The sequence below is a fragment of the Macrobrachium nipponense genome, chromosome 2 (genome assembly GCF_015104395.2).
Source record: "Macrobrachium nipponense isolate FS-2020 chromosome 2, ASM1510439v2, whole genome shotgun sequence".
NCBI classification, from domain to species: Eukaryota; Metazoa; Arthropoda; class Malacostraca; order Decapoda; family Palaemonidae; genus Macrobrachium; species Macrobrachium nipponense.
Window position 1 is genome coordinate 116,878,552 of NC_087201.1, and position 22,946 is coordinate 116,901,497.

The 22,946-nt window shown below is 35.4% G+C and overlaps 1 protein-coding gene across 1 annotated transcript in view; it reads left to right on the top strand.

The window, feature by feature from the left end:
• LOC135221282 (BAI1-associated protein 3-like) overlaps positions 1 to 22,946 on the top strand; it is a 464,894-nt gene that overhangs the window by 375,925 nt on the left and 66,023 nt on the right. Inside the window, exons 19-23 of the mRNA XM_064259094.1 lie at positions 10,328 to 10,470; positions 13,109 to 13,283; positions 13,846 to 13,962; positions 16,991 to 17,155; positions 19,817 to 19,960. Coding sequence (XP_064115164.1) covers positions 10,328 to 10,470; positions 13,109 to 13,283; positions 13,846 to 13,962; positions 16,991 to 17,155; positions 19,817 to 19,960 — 744 coding nt within the window. The remainder of the gene's footprint in view (positions 1 to 10,327; positions 10,471 to 13,108; positions 13,284 to 13,845; positions 13,963 to 16,990; positions 17,156 to 19,816; positions 19,961 to 22,946) is intronic.

Here is a 22,946-nt window from a genome sequence, read left to right on the forward strand (position 1 = left end):
CTACATGCTGTGCTTTGCAAAACCGTCGACAGGGTTGTTAACTGTACTAAACGAAGAAATCTTGCTGTCATAAAAAAGGAAGGAGAAGATATAAAAGTAATTGGGTGAGATCATAAAACATTTTATTACCTCGCTTGGTTTCTCTGAAAAGGGAACAAACAAGGATCCCAATCAAAGTAAATTGTATTTACTCCGTGTATGTAGTAAACAATCTCTCTCTCTCTCTCTCTCTCTCTCTCTCTCTCTCTCTCTCTCTCTCTCTCTCTCTTCAGTACGTAATTGTGTATATTTATTTATTACTTAACTAAACTAACGTATCTCGATAACACTCGGTGTTGCTTAGTAAATTTATAAAGGAAGAGGTCGAGGCGACCTTGGAAGTAAATTACTGTTGACTAACATATTACGCTCTACTTTGCTCTTTTAGTGAGGTTATGTTATTCAAGAAGTAAAGTTTTCAGTGCATCATAAGACTTTCTGGATATCCCGTAGGGGGTTATGTCGTCAGTGCACCTCATGTGGTACATTGTAAGCAATACCTAAGGGTCTTTGCAGCGTGCTTTCGGTCCCTTTATTGTACCTCCTTTCATGTTCTCTCTCTTCGATCTTACTTTCCACCCTCTCCGTACAATTGACTCGTAGTGCAACCGTTGTTGCGAGGTTTTCCTCCTGGGTGAGGTGGGGGATACCGACCCATTAGTAGGAACAATTGCCTAAAAAATCCATTTTGTACCTGAGAGAGTGCACACTGTGCCCAAAACAAACTGCACAACATGGCCCACCTATGGTATACTCATAAATCTTTAACTCAGAGAATAAAGGTCATATTTTGCACTTTAAAAATTTTCGGGACCTCGGTTGGTGCTCCGAATACGCAAGGAAACACCGACCGGGGGTTGGGGGAACTCTCCTAAAAACAAAATTCCTTGTTTTTAGCATAATGACACTGATGATCAGGCCTCCAAGAAGGCTGTAGGCTAGATCAGAAAGACTTAATGACATTAGACAAATGAATAGGTATAGTTGAACCCATCCAATAAAAATTTCCTGTTTTTGGCATAATGACACTGATATTGCATCATAATTCACTAACTATCACCTTCAACTTGACACAAAAAAAAAACTTTCACTTTTTGTTATGTATTTCGAAAATATTCACAATTTCAAAATATTCAAAAACTCAAAAATATTTCAAAATATTCATAATTTCACGCATCTGTGGTGGTGGGCGATGTTTCCCTGCATGTTTATGGTCAGTAATCCCCCGCACCTCGTTTTTTTTTTATACAATGCCGTGGCATCCACTTTGAAAGGACAAACTTCATTTCACTCGATAGCATGCCAGTATAGCTAAATATCATAATGAAATTTAATTATAAACAATCATGCCACATTCATGGATGTGAGACACTATATAAGAAGCATGAAAAATTAAAACACACATCCAAAAAAATTAATTTTCTTACTTGATAGACACCGATAACGTGATAGCGTACACCTGTTCCTTTCGTATTGTTCACCAAGATGGCTGCTGTGTTGGTGGTGAGTTTTGGCGCCAAATTGAAAATAGTTTTCGTACCAGAGCATTCGGTCGGTGTTCCTCCTCGGTCGGTATTCACCGACCTCACGTACACCTTTCAAGCCTTTCTATTGTCAATTTCCGTTTCAGCGCTCAATGACTTCATAGGTCCCAGTGCATGGCCTTTGGTCTAAATTCTTTATTCAATTCAAATCAACTTTTTAGGTAAGACATGAAACTGCAATGCGCACGTAAACTGATCAGTGAAAAAGAGATATGGAAATCAATTACTTATAGCTCAAAATCGGTGGTGAACGCCATAGTGTTGTAAAGAAAACAGTAATGAAACCTGCCTTGCCCACTCTTTTTATTGCAAAAAAGGCTAAAAAAATAATGTAAAAATAAAGACTTTATTCTATCAAACAAAGCGACAAGATATTAATGAATTAAACCATAAAGACTTAAGAGAACATACGACTTGCACTTAGCAGTCTTGATTTCTCTTCTTCTTGGGATCCCTCATATGTTTATTACGCCCCTCAGAATTTCTTTTTCGGCTGCCATATACCTCTTTCCAAGGAACTTTGTTTGGTATCGTGTTGGAGGAATCGAGAAATGTTTAATTATCATCTAAGTCGTTGCTCTTCCTTCTCCACTCCTTATTGTGTGATGTAGAGTTTTGTTGTTTCTCTTCAGATGCTCTGTCTCTGTAGGCATTGCTATCTTTGTTGTTACCTTTCGCTGCTTTTATAGATTCATATTGAGGGAGGTGCGCTGTGTAATGGCCTGTCCACACTAGTGGGCATGCCCGTTGGCCACCTCCAGATGTTTATATTTTCTCTCTCTTCTGAAGCAGTGTTACCAAACAATTGTATCGTTCTGGCTCTATACTCGGTTGGTCAGTATAGTGGGATGGGTTATGGGAACACTGTTTGCCCGACGGGCAGAGCCCGCTAGTGTGGACAGGGCTTAAGATGTTCACCAAAGGAAAGGATTGCTTTATTTCTCAAGCACCTCTGAGAAAGGGACTTATTGTAGGTATAGTATGTGTGTGTATATATATATATATATATATATATATGATATATATATATATATATATATATATATATATATATAGATATATATATATATATATATATCTATATATATATATATATATACATATATATATATATATATATATTATTCTATGTTTGTATTTTCTTCTGTGAAATTATATCTTTCAACAACAATAAAATTGTCAGGTAACGATAATAGTTTACATTTCACATATTTATAATGATGTAAATGGATATGTAAATATTTGCGTCACCATGCATGTATGTATGTATGTATGTATGCAAAAAAATATATATTGTGGAGGGAAACGAATAATTTAAGGTATACGTAATAGTCTCTCTTGGAGGTGAGAAGTGTTGAATATGCGCGGAATAAAAGGGGTGGTAGCCTTTGAATTGAATTGCATGGGATTTCTCAGTGAGGGAAGGGTATTTGAAAGGATGGCAAATGAAGAAATGCCAGGAATCTACACTCATGGGGTAAAGAAAGATGAAAAATATTCATACCTTGTGTAGACGCCGAGATTATTTTAATATAAAACAAGAATTATTTAATGTTATTCCAAAATATTTTTGACTAGTGGTCCAGTAGCAATGCAATAAAAACGGGGTCTTGGTGTTCAGGAACTGGCAGAGTATGAGGTTGGAAAACGTGTTTTATGTTTGTTGATTAATGGGCGGCTGTATGAGCCAAGGATTTAACTTTCAATGAGTAAGAGCTGTGGGTTTCTACATTTTTAAGAGTAAGATCCAAGAATTTTACACCTTGTAAGTAAGAGATAAAGATTTTACAGCTATTGTAATGGGAGCGTAGGATTTCACTTCATTGAGGGGTAACAGGAAAAGATTTCACACCTTCCATGAGTAGAAGCTAAAATATGTTACACATTCAAGAGTAAGTAAAAGATTTTAATGCCGGGAAATGTGAGAGACAAGGATTTTACACCTTTCATGAGTAGGAGGCAAGTTTTATTGCATATATGTAGTAAGAGAAAGGGTTTTACAACTTGTAGGAGCAAGGATCAGAGACCCTACAGCTTCTTGGAGTGAGAGCCAATAATTCCAAATGTTTCAAGGTTATCAACAATGAAGGGGGGATTGCCAAAGATTTTACAGCCTGCAAGCATATGACCCTTGGTCTTACAGATTCCCGGAGAATGAGCCAAGGGTTTTATGGCCTGCATAAATAAGAGCCAAGTTCTTTCACCCGCCATAAGTAAGAGCTGATGCTTGTACAGCTTGTAGAAGAGCCAAGGATTTTACAACTTGCAGGAATTCGAACCAAGGGTATTATGGCTTCTTATCAAAGTGAGAGCCATGCAACTTACACTTTTCATGAGTAAGCAGTAAGGTTTCCTTCATGTTTAGGAATAAGAGCCTAGGACTTTATAGCGTGTAGGAGTTAGAGTCGAGGGTTTTACAGCTTGTATGAGTAAGAGCTAAGATTTACTGCTTTTAGGAGTGGCTGCAAAGGATTTGACCCTTTCCGGAGTAATAGCTAAAGCTTTCTGTATATTTAGGCATAAGTGCCAAGGAGTTACAGTTTATATAGGTAAGAAAGAAGGAATTTTCCAGCTTGTAAGAGCCATGAAACTAAAAACCTTACTTGAGCATAAGCCTAGGCTTATGCTCAAGAACCAGCCTAGGAATTTAGAGCTTTAAGGAGTAAATACAAAGAATTTTACTCCTTTAAAGTGTAAAAGGCATGGATGTGACCCCTTTGATGATTAAGAACCAACGTTTTCTACATATTTAAAGTGAGATGCAAGTACAGACGGCCAACGAAGAATTGGCGTAGTTTCTTAATTCATTGTTCGTTATGGAAATATTGCCATATGCAGGTGCCAGATTATTTACTTAACAATAAATAACATTTCCTTTCAAAGGTGCTATACTTGAAATAAATTACATTAGAATTGAGTAGACTTATTCAATGTATTGAAAATAATTATTTTGCAAAGTAAGGAAAATATATACCGATGGGTCCATGATTTCTAATTTTATTCTCAACTCTAGCTTCGTGACAGCATACCGAAGATTTTGAAGTTGGCTTTGCTGCCACTCGAGTCTTGACTCAATGTATCGTACTGCACTGGGGTGTTGTCATTTCGTCTCCTACAGCCGATAAATAATACATCAAGGCGTTAACATTCTTTGAAAACGATGTTTAGTTAAACTAATTTTGTCCTTTAATCAATAAAATAATTTGCATGACACATTTAGTGGGCCTAAATTGGACTTCTGACTTTCCCACATGATTTGCCTAGGTCTATTTTCAGTAGTATACTCTCTCGAATACGTAATATTAATGAATATTTAAATCGGCTATATATATATATATCATATATATATATATATATATAGATATTTAAAGGTATAGATATACTATATATATATATATATATATATATATTAATCTGCTTTATTTGACTATTCCCGTTATTCTTGTTTTATTAGCCATGTTCGCCTTTCTTCTTATCCTTTTCACAATTGCTTAACATGATTAACTCAAACCTACCTATTCAAAGTCAAAAAGCAATCATAAAAAAATCAAACTAATATAATTCAGACTTATTTTTTATCGAATTCCTTGCATATCGTCCTGTTTCATTTGGACATCTTGGAAAGATGTGGGAGTCAAAACTGACGAATACATTAAGAAAGGCTTACTTTCCTTAAAGCTTTCTTAGGTTGATCTTTTTGAAGCTATTCATTTCTGCTAAATAGAAATTAATTCAAATTAGTTTCACATGTATACCTACTAGACCTACTACCATAAGCATATTATAAGTAGCTGAAAGGATAAGAAATATGAAAGGTGACGTTCTCGTTTAAGTCTATTTATTATGTTTTTTTTTTTTTTTTTTTTTTTTTTTTTTTTTTTTTTATTTTTTTTTTTTTTTTTTTTTTTTTTTTTTTTTTTTTTCAAGAAAACCCTACTGCTTTAATCAAGGGTTGCTCTGTGACGGCTACAGGGTGTAACACGAGTGTATGCACATATTTTATGGAATGAAAGATAAAGTTTCTTTGAACAGAAAATATTATATAAACATGTATTTTAAGACGTCCGTTGTCGGTGCGGGGAATTTTAAAATAACCGTTATCATTAGTGATGCTTTCACGAGATGCAGTTCGTAGTGAGAAGTCGGATCTATAGTCGCCTGAGATGTAGAAGAGAGCGGAGGTGGCGTATAGGAGTGATGGAAGGATTAGGCCGATGTTAATAAAGTATCTCCCAATAAAATGTATTCTATAGGTTTTTGAAGAAAAAAATGCATGCATCATTGAAACCGTTTCCCTCCCTATCCGTGGTATTCACTGGCCACCGATAAAAAAAAAAAAAAAAAAAAAAAGAGCAAGCCAACTGAATCTCTCATCCATCAAAGATAAGTTTGCTTATTCATTAGACAACTATCAAAGACTTCAAGTGTAGATTTAAAAATCTCTTCCTCTCCATCTAAAGTATTCATCAGACACCAGTCATAAGCGTAGAGCTAGTTATGATTCCTGGTTCAGCAATGTCGTGACGAGGCACTAGAATTCAAAGTTCACAAATGAATGTTGCTCAGCAACATTTACACTACTGTATTGTCTTGCTCTCATGTGGTGCTTCGAGGTGTTCCACCTCTAGGCCCATGTTCTAAATTTTGCCGTTCTTTAAACAATTTTATTCATCTATGTATGATTCTCTCCGGTTTATTAAGCTTTCTTGATATCTCTCCAACAGGAACTTGCACCGAATGCAATGCAATAATTCTCTCGCTCATCGAGGGATGTTTCTTAGACCGATAAATGACACATTGACATTAGATTCCCGTGCACATAACATCAAAAGCAATAGAGTGAGGTCGCCTGGTTCACACTGTTAAGATATCGGTTTTTTTCTTTTTGTTTTTAAATTTGATAGCATTTTGTGAGATTCCAATATTTTCTGTAAATTTTAACAAATGGAATAGTTCAATTACCTTCAACTTAATATTGAAATGATAATTTAAGGACTATGTTTATGCGATACTTCTAGTGATAGGTGTCTCCTATCTATTTGGTATTGTATATCTATGGTTGTGATATGAGGTTTTTTATCACTTCGTTTCGTTCACGTCAGTTTTACTATATGGAAAATAGTTTTACACAATAACATAACATAATGTTCTAAAGATATCATTGACTGTTTTTAACGTTATTACACATGATTTTTCCCATCTTTGAAAAGAAAAATAGATAAATAAGGCATGAATCGTGCGTCAGGCAGGTGAGCGAAAAATTATGAAACTCTGCCACGAGTTTTTTGGCCGACAGTACATTATACCTTTTATAGCGCAGAGTTTATTTTATATCTTGGGAATAAGAGCCAACGCCTTTATGGAAATTGTCATAGAAAGAGCTAGGGAAGGTTTTTGTTGAAGGGGTAGAAAATTTGTTACATAATTTAAAATTCAAAATTAGTATTATTCGTGTATACTTTACATTAAAGTTAAGTTCTGATTAATGAGAATCTTTGAATCGGGTTAGCGTTCATGTACTGCTATTTTGAAAACTGTTCCAAATCGAATAAATTAAATATGAAAGTTTACGAAATCAGTAAGATGAATCTTATTTTGAAGGGTACGGTTTTTAAAGTAGAGACTAATGATGACAGTCATTGTAGTTACTTTTGTTACCATTATATTGACAATATCGCCTATGTTAACGCAGTTATGGTTTTATCGTAACTCTCTTTTGTTTTTATCACTTATTATTCTTGTTGGTGTTTTCAGACATCGGAGGGCTTTTGAGGTAAAGATATTTGCTCCAAAGTGAAGAATACTTTTTTAGGGATGTAAATGCAGCAATATATCTGAGGAACGTTTGGAAATAAAAAAGGAGGAGATTGCGTCTGTGGATGTGGAGAAAACTCAGAAATTAACATTTTATTCCTTTTTGATTCATTATACTGCAGAAAAACTTAAAAGATATCTACCTTTTTCTCTTATGTTCGACTCTCTCTCTCTCTCTCTCTCTCTCTCTCTCTCTCTCTCTCTCTCTCTCTCTCTCTCATGTTTGAAAGAAGTCGATACAAAAATACAGCCAGGAATGTTTCATTTACAGAGGGAAAATATTTTTACCTTGAATTCTTCGAGCCTTTGAATTCCTGCTCGTAGTCACAGCTGCATATTTATATTAGTTGTGAATTCTCAGTTGCGTTAGCTGGCTTTTGATTTCGGATTCTCAATTACATACGTTTTTAATTAAAAAGGTTTCTTTGGATGTGCAGTGTCTGTCTACAGTAAATACTAATATTGGATTTCAATTTTATCATATTTCATTTCGCATGATGCAGATAATGAAACCTTGTTTTTTCCCTTTCATGTAATGCAAAGGAAAGAATAAACAAATTCTCCTTCCCTGCCTTCAGAATTCATCAAAGTCACACTACAAAGAGCCTCCGCCATTTTTCCCCCTTTATAAAACGCCCCGAAAAAAAGAGGCTCCAGTTTCGCTTGGTGTAGAGGACATTTTCTCTTCCGTGCAATATGAGGCGAAAGGAAACAGTTGATATATATATTGAAAAAAAAAATACATTTTAGGGAATGCTAATGAAGAAAATAAAGCGAAGCGAGAGAAGAAACAAAAAGACATTATTTCTCTTCCTTCTTTTTTTTCGTATTTTTCGCTAGCTCTAACTTTGAACTCCAGCAAATTGAGTAGTACGATGACAGAACTTTGTGTACCTTCGTTGTTTTGGGTGTGATTGCCCAAGGAGGCTTTCTGATTCTAACATTAAATGTATAATAAGATTGTTTGCTTTTAGATAGGCAGCAGTGGTTCATTGATAGATCACTTGATTACGTGAGAAATTTTAAATACTTCACATATATTTACTGATTTTCAGCATCGGAATTTACTTGTATCTACATCTTTAAGAAATTTAACCGGTTGTATTACATAAACATTGTACTTATTGAAGAGCAGCTTTGAACCTAATTTGTTTGAAAAAGTCGCTAAGAAGGATGGACGTCTTATGCCATTCATTGTCTTGTACTTTGTTGCGATTGTGCTTTCATTATTCTCGCCGTATGTTTGTCACTTGCTTCTTCCTTCTCTACCTTCTGAGTTATCCCTAGTTATCGACTGAGGGACTGAAACTAATACAGTAGATTCACATTAACCGTGCATCTGATATCTAGGCCCGTCCCTTACGACGCTCCTGATTGGCTGTTGGTAAGCCAAATACAGGGCTGGAAACTCTGTCTCTCTTGAGAGTTCACATAGGAAGGGTGCTTTTGAAAGACGACTCCCTCAGGAGAGGTGGAGCATACATCCTGCCTGTGTGAACTCTCAAGAGAGACTGAGAGTTTCCAGCCCTTTGATTTGCTTACCAACCACCTATCAGGAGCGTCGTAAGGGATAGGCCTAGACATCAGATGCACGGTTGATGTGAATCTGCTATAGTATTATGTGCTAATTGGCTCTGACATATTTTTTATTTGTAATTACTACTTTGATTATTATTCTCTCTCTCTCTCTCTCTCTCTCTCTCTCTCTCTCTCTCTCTCTCTCTCTCTCTCCATTATAGCTAAATAAGGTTCCTGTCAGTAATTCTTCAGAACACCATCGCAGTGACAAAATTTTCGAGTAATGTGAATGTTTTTGTCTTGTGGAGAGAAAAAGAAATCTGTTTCTACTCAAGAACAGGATTTCTGTCTTGCGTAAGCAGGTGTTTTTTTTTTTTTTTTTTTTAATCAGTTAGGCGTTTTGAAAAATGGGGTTCATTTTATGAAGTGAAGTATAGGGAAATAACCCTTCGTCTTTTGTTCATGTCGGTTGGGCGAGGGATGAAACACTGTTGTTCTGCTCATTTTTGAAGCAGCTGTTGATTCATTTCTTAAAACTGATGCGTGCAAGAGTGCTGCTGTCTGCGTGGTTGTCCTCTTGTATATGTAAGTATGTATGTGTGTGTGTGAATGTTTAGGAATTGCATATATATGAAATGTCTATAATTTTCTGACAAATTGCCATTTTTATTTTAAACTACGTAATTATGCTCTGTTTCTCGTGCAGAGTGAATTTACCTTTCGAGTATCATTTCAAAGAATGCCTCCTCACAACATCGGCGTGTGTTTGTGTGTATCTGTACTGGAATTCAATTTAAGTTTTGGTTGTTACGTAGAAAAACTTTATACTATGAAGTGTATAATGAATGTCACTTGCAGTAAATTAAGAGGCAAATGTCATTGAAGCTGAAATAAGAACTGAAGCATGAAGTAGGTATCCACTAAGTTACTACGAAACAAGATTCTTTTTTGTCTAGATTATGCTGTATCAGGAACATTGCTCATCATGTACATAAATATATAGTACGTTTATAAGGATCTGAAAGTTTTAAAGTTTTACGTTAGTCGCTGCTTAAGTAACTACATGGAAGTGAATGCATTTAGTTATTTATAATGTTTTCTATACATTCTATAAAATGCCTCCTTCCCCATAGCTGATAGTGATCTTTGCATAATTGACTTCCTTTCTTAGATTTAGATGATAATTATGAAGCTAAAGAATACAGCTGACTGATAAGGCCTTAAACATAATTTTCCCCCTATCTTTCATAATAGCTTGTGCTACAAGTAATATATATCAGTTATCTTTCGTAAGAAAACGTGGGGTGGCTTATTTGTAGAATGCATGCTAGCAAAGCGTAAAGGTATTTCTTGGTAGTATATTGATGAAAGATAACCTCTGTCTTTCTCTGTCTCTCTGCAAATCCTTCAAGATGGACGAGGACATTGAAAACGAAGTGTGGCAGATGTGCTCGGTGCTGAGGGACCTGGAGCTGAACAAGGAATCCCCCCACTACTTCCCCCACTGTTCGACGGCGCCCTTCTTGCTCTACCTCGCTCTGGCTGAATTCTCTAGGTAAGTCATTCGATGTAGAATTCTTTCTCCTAGGATGGAGAGTTTTTGAAATGTGCCGTTATATAAATGGTAATGATACAGCATCAGTTCTGAAGAGCACTCAAGAGACTTCGGTTTTGTATACAAGTAGTACGTAGCTTCCTTCGTAGATCATCTATTTTGAGAATCTTGACTCCTATTATTCACGTTTTTATTATCCTTGTGCTCAGGAGTTTGATTACATATTGCTCTTTAGGGCATAATTGTTAACTGATTCTTGGTCAGCTTAGTCAGTTTTATAAAAAAAAAATTATTTATGGTTATTTTTGCTTTTACATGAAATAATGTACATTGTTGTATTACAAAAATCTAGTGGTAGTTATTTTGATTAAAGATCAGTTGTGTACCGAAGTCTTTCCAGAACTTGAAATATACTCTTTATTCAGTTTATTAAAAATGAGTTAACTTTTGATATAATTTGCTTACTAAAAGAAGAGAATAGAGCACTTATTTCTCATTTTGTGTGTTATTGTTGTCTAGGAAGAAGGAAAATGTATGATTTAAAGTTCCTGGAACCAATCATAAGAGGTTTTCGTGTTTGTCAGTCTTAATTTAATTGACCTCTCTGCTTGATACCCGAGCCTTAATGGTTAGTGCAAACACTTAAAAAGCAGAAACTAATATTTAGTATGTTCCTGACAAAGCTTCGGGTTTAGCCCATCTTTTCCTTTTGCCTTCAGTCTTTCTTTGGTTGCTTCCAAGAAGCTAGAGTTAGGTAGTGCCATGAAATTGCAGTCCACCTTTCAGTGTGTCGAAGAAAAACTTGGTTGATGTTTTGCAGCAGAACGAGAGCCATGGTTAATAAGGTCCAGCATTATATTTTGATCTAGCGTGTGCCAGCTTTTTATAATAGTATCTGTGGGGCAAAACTCAAAAGTCCGTTTGGCCATCAAGGGGTCATTCCTGTTAGAGTTTAGTATAATTGTAGCCTTTCTAAACCACATATACACTTTTACAATAACTTTGGGTGTCAAATCAGCATTGTGTTTTTCTTATGTGATTTAAACGTCATTGTTCCTCCTCATGAATCGGGGAACTTCTGCCATGTACGTATTTACAGCCTCTCCTCAGTTCTCCTTCCTTTACATTCTGTTTTCTTCCTCTTCTCAGTCCAGGAGGCACATGCTAGAAACTGAAATTGTCCTAGTCGTCCAAAGCCGTGATTACCATCCACCCCCGCCCCCACCTCCGATATTTCAGGAAGTTTCCTGTCGTGAGATCAGAAATAGCACGTCTCAATTCAGTTCGCCTTGAGATTGGATTTCAGCTAACAAATATTTTGTGCACTATGTATAATTATTAATTTAAATTTTATTCCAAAATAATAAAAATTTTCATGGAAGCCACTATTTAGTTGATTGCAAGACCTATCCTGATAATATAAGTGGTAATTTTGTTTGAATTCTCACATCCACTTATTTCCTACAAACACGACTCTGATTATAATGACATTCCCCCCACATATTTCTTGAAACGAATACCCTTCAAAGCCGAAGGTTGCTTCCAAGATTTTAGGAAATTTGCCAAGGCTGTATATCCATATAAAAAATGAAAGTGCATTGTCTCCCATTAACTTACAACTTAAACCTTGGCAGGGTTGTTATATGATACACTCATGTACATAGATGAAGAAAGATGGAAAGTTTATCAGCTGCTGCGATCAAGTTACTTGAATCATACCAGAGGCGGAAAGTGGGCATAACAGAAAATCTTTTTATGAACTTACAGAGATAACGAATAACCGTGATCATTTACTTAATGTATTTAATATATTTGGTGTTTAAATATAATTTATAAAATACAATACAGTACTAGTATTGTGTTTTAGTTTGAAAAAAAACATAAATAGTACTGTATGTATTGACTGATTATATCAAGTTGGACTTATGAGCAAATCAAGGTACGAACAGCCGTTCATAACGTAACTCGTTCATAGGTTGAGAAGCGTCTGTATCCAGTTTCCTTCAGTTTGGTACTCAAACCAGTTGCTTGACTAACTTCAAGGCTGTGTCACTTTAACTGTTTACTGCCATCTTATAGTGTATCGGCCACACTTGTTGGCAAAATCAAAATAGTGAATGTCTGTCAAGTTCAGTTATGACTAAATAGCTCAGAATTTGCACCAGCTGTCCATATATGCAGAGAAGGACAGTTTGTATTACGAAGTAAAACGTAGCACATATTTCTGCCCTTACTAATGCAATATGGGTAATTGTCAGATGTCAGATTAATGGCTACACTGCTTGGTGAGCATGAAAATGTATATAAAATGGTTTGAACGTTAACAGATTGGAAGTGAAAGTGCAGGAAAGATATAAATGGCATAATTCCATAGATGCTGTTTGCTTTGCAAGGCACAGGAAGTGATGATAGTGATGAGGAGATGATTAGAGAAAAGCTTTTTGCTTACTGACCTTACCACCAAACCAAATCTATATGCAAAGACACAGATGACTGTTAGTTTTTTGTATGTATTTTCATTAAGTTTTATTGTGTGCATCCTTGGCCATTGTTTGGGGTTAATTTCTCTAATTGCATTATTATAGTGTTTATTTGAAGTTTGTTTCAGTGTCATTACTAATATGGTGGATGTCTTTAGATTCCAGGAACATGTCCCAAATTCAGAGAGACGTACTCTACTTCTTGGAACAGTGTGGGGTCATTTTCTTCCCTCGGTAACTAAATGGGTTGATGTTACGTGTTACAGAATGCTTTGTAGGATTCGAGCTGCTATCCTTACTGATAGAGTTGCTAATACAGGAGAACCCGTCCAGGTAGGTATAATTCTTTACTTTCTCAAAATAAAAATAATTTTACTTCGCCTTGATTCTCAAAAAATCATTTTTGCAATTAATATCAGCAATTTTATTTGTTGTTTTTAGGGTTTTGTTTTTAGTGTTTCTCACATACATTAACCTTTTTGTAGTAGGATATGTTATGCAAATATATCCAGTTTTGCATCTTTATTATATCTTTTGTAAATGACAACATAAAGAAATGAAATTTTGTAACTGCTTGTCTGTTACAAAATATCATAAACAGACAGTACATAGTAGGATTATCATGCCTGGCCTTTCTATTAAAACGCAGATTATATAACTTTTGTCATTAACTTACGACCAAAGCACACAATTTAGAGTTTAACTGCTAAAAGCATTAAAAAGTGTTATGTTGAAGTTTAAGTACAAGTACCACAAATCACATGAATAAATGGCTTTTGCAAATTGTAAATTAATAGGGAAATAGTATGAATGGTACTACTAGTATATCACATCATATTTCTCCCTCATCAGGAGTTCTGTTTTTTCATTTTTGCTTTTTATACCATGGTTTCAGTACACAACATCAGCGGTTGACACCACATCATGTTTCTACCACGTAAAGACATTTTGGAGGCATTTGGCATGGCCTGACCCATGTTCTTCGTACACTTTGGTTGTTAAGATGATTGAGGTAAGATTAATGAGAACGGTTATAAACGTGGTACTTTAGTCCCAGTGATTTAGTGAAAAGGAAATATTATCTAGCTCTCAAGAGAAAGCATGAAATTTTATGATTCTGTTATCCAGAGAACCATTCTTTGAAATAGTACCAAAGATCTGAAAGTGTCAATCCAAATTATTTAATCGACTTTGCGAGTGATGTTTGTTGAACAGTATTATTTTTATTCATTGAGGTATTATTATCACGATTTTGTTTGAAATGCTTATCAGACTCCCACTGGGAAGCTAATTTTTTAAAAATAATCTAACCAAACCTTCAAAGTATGAGTAGCATGAGGCTAAAACTGCTGTCTAAATGTCTGGACTGTGTTAGTCATTTAAGCACTGATTAACTAAATAAATAGTCCTGAAACTGTCTTCTACATGAAACATGAGTAAAACCCAAATGATACACCAACATGGAAAATAGTAAATCAAAATAAAACTGTGAATTAGACAAAACCAATCAAAAATCCCTTTCTCTCCAGCAGCTATCTCATCTTTAAAAACTAGTCAAAAAATACACAATCACATTCATTCTCCCCAGTCAAGAATTCATAGTTAATAGAGTCCCAGTTCAATTTGATATGTACCACTTCATTCCCCATCATCAGAGAAAGAAGGAATCCTACATGAATACACTGAAATAAATGGTAATAAAACAAAACCAAAATTACAAAACCAATGGACAGGGAAAAGGCTAATACAAATATCCGGGAACAAAGTCACATATTAAAGAGAAAATTGAAAAACAACCGCTCAAGATATAAAAAAAAAATACACTTTGGGCATTGACTGTAAGTTCGCTTACCCCTTCAGCAGTAGATAAGCTCCCACTCAAAATAGATCCATGGTAATTGGTGACATAGCCCCAAGTGCCGAGTTACACATTATTTTCCATATATGTACAGCGTTCCTCCCTGTATTCATGGGGAATGTGTAACAGCTTCCCCCCTACCTCCCATGAATAGCTTGAATCCGTGAATAGGTGAAACCCCTATAAAAATACTTAAAACTGCCCATTTTGTTAGTTAAAACTCAAGAAAAACCCACTAAAAATGTTTATTTGTTTTTTTTAATAGTTTCATCACAAAAACCCACAAAAAAAATTTTATACCTGGTTTTTTTTAATAGTTTTATCATAAAAGGTGCATTTTATGATTAAATTAATAAAAAAAAAATTGTGGATATTTCTCATAGAAAAATAAAATTTTCCTTGAATAATGGGGGTATATGTTCCAGAGAGAAATCTGCGAATATGTGAGTCTGCGAATCCAAAGTGCGCGAATACGGGGAGTTCACTGCATAAGAAACTTACACTGTCACATACACAAATACATATGGCCATATGACCCGCCCATAAGACCTGATCAAAACCAGATCAGATGTCTATCACATGACATCCAACTTTTGCTCGTGCACAACAACAAACAATCTCCATGCCCCGGTCATGCATGATGATAATGTCCGGAAGAGCTGAGTCAACAGAAATGCAAAGAATTTGTTTGCCAAAAAATAATGACCTGACAATGCAAGATATAAATAACAATACTACCAAAGTATGGTATGAATACAAGAACATCATGAAATAAATCATAACAGAATAGAAAACTGCACAAAACCTATAATCAAGGAATAGGAAAATTGCTTTCCTATATGTAACTACAGGCAATCGCCAGTTTACGACGGGTTTAGCATACGGCGTTCCGAGGTTACAACGCTTTTCAATTACATTTATCAGATATTTCCAAGTTTACAGTGCATGTTCCAGGGTTATGGCGCTTACAACGCCAGTCTGGCAGAAGAAATATGACTCCAAAAATGCATGATCAATATTTGAAGGTTTTTTTATGAAAATGCAGCTTACTTAGTTTTTAATACTCCCAAAGCATTAAGAGTAAGGTTTTCCTAGGATTTTTGACGATTTTCCGGCTTATGACACGTCTCAAGAATGGAACCCCCATCGTAAGCCGGGGATTGCCTGTATACCATTTAATTCATCATTCCTGAGAAGTATTTGTGGACATGGTGAATTTTTTTTTAATTACAGCTGTATTAGGTGAATTATTGTATTTATTACAAGGAATATTCTTAAAATGTGTAATTATAAAGAAACTGTACGGCATAAATTTTGGTATTTTCAATTTCTGTTGAAGAAATTGGTGGTACATAAAAGAATAATTTTTATAGTTTAGTATTCAATAGTAGTACAGGAAATACTGGATAACTTATTTATGAATTATCATGAAAAGGACATAGTAGCACTACGAAGTTACTGTAGTATAGCTACATCCAATATTTTTGCTTACTCAGGGAGTAAACCTACAAACTACTTTGTTGTTGTTGTTTTGCGGGGGAGGGGGGGGCGCAGTTGGAGGAATGCCTAAAAAGGGTCTGAAAAAGGTGTTTCTTGTCGAGTTAAAGGTACAGGAATTTTAGGATAGGATATGTATGATTTTTTATCGGAATGAAAATGTCTAAAATAAATAAGGTGTGTCTTAAACAGTACAGAAAAGTTATTTTTTTCATTTTCATTGGTGAAAAAACAGGCTATTTGGTTGTTCACTTATTTTTGTTTCCACTTATAACTGGGAATATATGAGTGTGTTTAATTTGAATCCTTTTTATTTTCTCCATATTGTTAGCATGAGTAGTACTACATAATTATGAGTATTAATTATGAAGACCGGTTTACGTTAAGATAGGAATATAATGTTTGCAACTTATGCATCAGAGAAAAATCTTGCATGCATCCCAAGTAAACTGGAGGTCAAATCAAACCTTGCTCTGATATCTTAGACTGTGTTGTATATATATATTTTTTTACATACAATTAGTACTTGTTTGAGAAATAAATATGTATTACTCTATCACGTAAACCTTTGACACCAAGATATATTACAGTAAATTATTGTCAAGTGATTATGGAAAATATTATGCCTTCTTTTCATTCACACTTATTCCTATTTCATTATCATAATATTTGTTTGCTATCACAGTCGATGTCAGGCACAGCAGACTACTATGTGTTCCTCCTGCAACAGCGTCTACATACCCTAGCAACAGATACAGAAGAGGAAGAAAGGGCCCAGCAGCTGTGCATAACCGTCAATAACATGGAGCATGTCAGGAACTCACTCACCTTACTGCAAGAGGAGTTACAGGTAATTTCACAGGGTGTACATTGTAACTGTCAAAATGTGTACAGGCTTAGAAAAATATTACCCTATAATGGTTTGCTTCCATTGGATAGCTGATTTCCTGATCTTCCTCAGAACAAAAAACATCTTTCTGTTTCTGCCATTAAGGGCTACAGGCTGCCTTGGGATTGGTTCTTTGTCTGCAGGACGTGAACCTAACTTCATCTCAGGAAATCTTTATGCTACTCAAAAGTTTTCATCAGCCCTGTTCTCCTAGAGAACTCAAACCTCCTACCTGGAATCTGACTCTGATGCCAAGTCATCTCATTTGAGCCCCATACAAACCATTATGTCAGTCATGGGACAGGGACTTGACCCTCAAGACACTTATAGTTCTAACCTTGGTTTCATCAAAGAGAGTGGGTGAACTCCATGGCATAGCTTTTGTTGTAAAGCATACCAAGGGTTAGGGGCTAGTAGCCTTCGAATTTGTCCTTGGGTTTGTTGCTAAGACTCAAAACTCCTTGGTTCATGATGACAGATTTGCTTCTTTTTCCATCCCTTCCCTTGGGGATTTTGTTAACAACGATCCTGTCAGAGCACTGTGTAGTTATCTAATATAACTCAACACCTCAGACCAGGATGTCGAAGAGTTTTTGTTGGCACAGGCCAGATCAAGAAAGAAGTGTACAAAAATACCATTTCGTTTTGGCTATGTAAAGAGATTAAGTCTAAGGAGATGGTATTGAAAATTAATATGCAGCACACCAGACTGGGGAAGCTTTGAAGTCGGCTAATTTAATAAAATAACACCTCAAGGGAAAGAGGAAGATATGCAAATGCACATGGTGCTAGAAAAAAAATTCTAAAAAATTTTCCCTTCCTTCTATGAGAAGTTGAAAATTACTATTTACAACCCTTATGGGGCCTCTTTTACAAGACAATCGTAAACTTTACCAAGTTATACATGTTTTTTTCTAATAAATAAATTTCTTTTATTTTGTAAAATTATAACAATATCAAAACAGATAAGAAATAAAATCAGTAACACATTCTGAGCATATTTGTTGTAAACTATTTACGTAAATTTACCAAGAATGAAGATACAGTAACTTTTTGGATTTATACATGTTTTTCTATTATTGCTTTGCACTTTCTTTGCAAAATTACATTCGTAACTGACATACTATCATAAAAGGTGAGAACTAAATCCAACAGCAACCCTTTGGTATATTTATGAGCAAATTTTTAAAAAGACATCATGTGAGACAGAGAAACAGCACAATCTCCCTTGAAGTTAAGACCACAACTAAACTCTTAGCCGCCCAATCTCTCATCTTAGCTAGTCTAAAAGTTGCCATTAGTGAATTCATTGGGTATAGAATAATGGCACCACTTTTCCACTCGATTCCCCCAAATTGATGGCGCATAATAGTGTTAGGTACTCATGTGGGCATGTCTGTCCACTAAGGGTTAAGCATGCCTACTCATCATCAGCTTCTATTGCCAATATGTACTGTGTATGCAAGAGCACACAGAGGACTAAGTTCCCCCATGGCATTCAAGAAGAACTTGCCTCTTCATAGGATTTTGAATGCTGGTTCTTAGCTTCGCCAAACCTTTGTTACTTCCTTGTACCTGAGGGACATTACCCACAGTCCTTGGAGACTTCTTCCTTGGGTCTGGTGGTGGCTGCTCAACAAGTTGTGTAATTCATTCAGTGCCCCTAGCAGGACAGTTTGTATCTTGCCTAAGATGGTAGCATGAAAGTGAAAATGACTAAGATGACTGGTCTCTTTTCTTTCCCTTGATTTGGATTATGTACATAGGTTACAAGCAATGGAAACCTGTGAGAAACTACACCCCCGCCACACATTGATGCCACAGAGTGTGTACTCACGGCCTAAATGTTGTCTTTACAAAAAATTTTTTTAGGAATTAACAATGAAAATTATCAAGAACCCTCAGGAATACAGTGGTCCCCCCGTATTCGCGGGGGATGTGTACCAGAACCCCCCCCCCCTAATAGTTAGAATCTGCAAATAGTTGGAACCCCTATAAAAATACTAAAAAATTTTATATGTACTTGGTTTTTTAATAGTTTTATCACAAGAAGTGCATTTTATGATGAAATTAATAAAAACAAACAGGAATGTTTGGATATTTCTCATGGAAAAATACTGTGAATAGGCACATTTTCCGCGGATAATGCGGAAATCTTCCTGAGAGAAATCCACAAATGCATGAGTCCACGAATCCGGAGAACGCAAATGCGGGAGGTCCACTGTATTACTATAGTAGATTCACATCAACTGTGCATTTGATGTCTAGGCCAGTCCCTTATGACACTCCTGATTGGCTGTTGATAAGCTCAATCATAGGGCTGGAAACTCTAAGTCTCTCTCGAGAGTTCACATAGGCAGAATGTATGTTCCGCCTCTCCTGAGGGATACTTTTGAAAGACGAATCTCTCAGGAGATGTGGAACAGATCTTACCCATGTGAACTATCGAGAGAGACTGAGAGTTTCCAGCCCTGTGACTGGCTTATCAACAGCCAATTAGGAGTCATAAGGGACTGGCCTAGACATCAAATGCATGGTTAATGTGAATCAACTATAGTATTGATATATTCCCAATTTTTCACTTTGAGTATGATTTTATATTAATTTTTTATTTTTTTTTAGTTTGAGCAACTTGGCCAGATTCTGGACGCTCAAGACCCTCGTGCTGGTACTACCTACAGTGATCACCTAACTGGACTTCTCTTAGCAGCTCTCGGCAACCTAGACTCAAAGATAGCAGAGTCCCTTTCTCCAGTTTCCGAAAAGGTATGACTATTTTGTTGGGGGGTATTATAACTTAGTCTGTTCATACCATGCATGGAGCTTAGCAACATGAACTACACTCTAAAGCCACAAGGCCATAGTCTACAATATGGAGTAGCTTTTTCAGGAGCCAAAGTGGCAAAGTGCTTGAGAACATAGCCTGTAAGTACTTCTCTTATGTTACATTCAGTTCAGTGGAATTTTTTTATCTGTCTTATCACCATCATATCTGCTTTTTATCACTGATGACAGATAAATGGGAGGAAATAAAATTAACATACGTATCTGTAATTTTCTTACTTTTTTAATAAATTCTTTCTCTCTTTTACAAAGCTATTGGCTGCATTTTTTTCAAAGTCACTGTATACTATATGTCCTAAGTTAAATTGGGGCTTCGAGTATTGCCTCAATATTTCTTCTCAACTTATTCCTTAGTCAGGTCTGCTGATTTTGATAAGCCTTTTCCAACAACTCATTAACAGCAGTGACACCAACTAGGGATTAAGTTGAAAAGGAGGAGGAGTAATATATAGGTAGTAGTACCTCGAGATACGAAATTAATCCGTTCCGAGGCGCCCTTCGTATCATGAGGTTTTCGTATCTTGGACCACATTTTACATGTAAAATGGCTAATCCGTTCCAAGCCCTCCAAAAACACCCCTGTAAATTATATTTCCAGGCCTAAAACACATGTTCTAAGGTTTACGATGCCAATCCGACGGAAGAAATATTGACTCCAAAAAGGCAAAATACTGTACGTACTTGAGTAACATTCAACTGCATGTAATGTTCAACCCCATTTTTACTGCATATATTAGGACTTTAGCAACAAGCCTAGCCTATGTTAGCGGTTGCTACTGTAGCCTAGTCTGTGATTCTGACATCTAAACCTAAGAAGCTAAAAGCTTAGAATATGCCAATAAAATGTATAAATAATCAGTATGTACTCATTTCAAATAATTATTAATTAATCATTAACTATAATACACAAACAAACAAACAAAAAAACCTTCCAATCGATTGTTTACATTCAGCTCTTACTGTCTTACGAGCACCGAACGAACGCCTAGCAATCACTTTTCCTAGGACACAGTAAGCCATAAATTTTCATTAGGATCTCTCTTCAACTAATGAAACTACCAAAAAGTATAATAACCATTCATTTCTATTCTTTATTCTATCTTTACCTAATGGAGATACCGAGTTACTGACAGCTATAATGAAACATATACGTAACGTAATATTAAAATAGAAGAAGAATTCTAAAAAATACGTATTTGTTGGCAGTCTGATTTATTTTATATTTTATGATATCTAATTCACAGTTTTTTTATTAAATGTATTGCATGTACTCATTTCAAATAATTATTAAGTAACCATTAACTATAATAAACAAAAAAAAAAAAACTTCCAAACTTCTGTTTACATCCAGCACCTACGAGTATCGAACGATCGCCAAGCAATCACTTGACACAGTAAGCCATAAATTTTCATTATCTCTCTTCAACTACTGAAACTACCAAACAGTATAATAACCATTTATTTCTATTCTTTATTCTATCTTTACCTAATGTTTTTTTTTATTAAATGTGTTGCATGAATAAGTTTTTCAATTTACAGCATCCTTTTACCAATAGAATACTTAAAGCACAAGGGGTAGATGCTGACCAATAGGAGAGCAGGATCTTATGGGGTGACTAGCATCAGGAACCAATGGGAGAGCGGGAGGATGGTGGCGAGTTTACTCAGCTGGCGGTGTGGGAGTTTTAAAATTGTTCTCAGTGGTCCGGGCGAATCTTGGGACTTTACAGCAACAACCTTTTGTATCTTGAAAACTTTTCGTATGTAGAGCTGTAAAATTTTTCGTATTTGCTTTCGTATCTCGAGTTTTTCGTAAGTTGAGCCTTTCGTATGTCGAAGTACCACTGTAATATCAGGAGCAACAGTATAACTTAAAGTATAAAGTACTGTTGTGAAAATTTTCATCCATACCTTTGTGAATGGTAGAAGGAGTTATAAAAAAATTGGTAAGAAATTGCAGAGAAGCTTATTATATTAATCTTGGTTTTAGGACACATTTTTTTTATACAATGATCTGTCACCCTCTAAGACATGGTATCTATTGTTATCAAGTAATCAAGTCCTCATGGAACTACATATATTGGAAATCTAAAATAACTGTACCTAGGGTATTCAGATTCCCTGGAATCATTGTGTAATTGCCTGCAGCTTTGGGGCCATGCTCTCATTTTGCACTGCTTGATTTTGCATCTTCATTGCTTCTTAAGTATTAGTTGACTTTGAAACAGATCTAATTTTTCCCTTTCTCTGTTTTCTTTTACTTATATGGGTCAGAGAAGCTTTCTGTCCTATATAGTATCATCATTCCTTCATTGTTCAATAGTTTTCTGTCCTATATAGTATCATCATTCCTTCATTGTTCAATAGTTTTCCTGACTTTAGCAATCAAGAACATTTTTACATATGGTATATTCTATCACTTGTAGTCTGCATAAGTTCTGCAGGTGTCCTCTCTCCTCTTGTCTCTCTCCATATTCCATCCGGATGCTTCTCCTATTGTCTCCTTTTTAATGTATCCCAAAAATTCTAGTTTGTTCCTATAATTAATTCAAAAAATTTTAGTTTTGTATCCTTTATTTCAAATATTCTCATTCATGAAACTTAAAACTTTGCCAAATCCACAGTTCTAAGTATTTTTATTTTTATTTTTTTTATTAGTTATTGAATTGTTGATGTTTCAGGTTCCTGCAATGAAATGAACCAGAAATAATTTTCATCAACTTTACTCCTCAATATTTTAAAGATTTGTTCAGTTTTTCTGGTTTCCCTTGCAATAAAGAAATGGAAGACAGTAGGAAAGGGTAAAAAGCCATAGGAACATTTCCCTTTTCTGTCAGTTATGTTTTGTAACTGTATATATTCTATTGTTCATTTTCACTGTAGTGATGGTCATAGTTAAGTGAGTGAA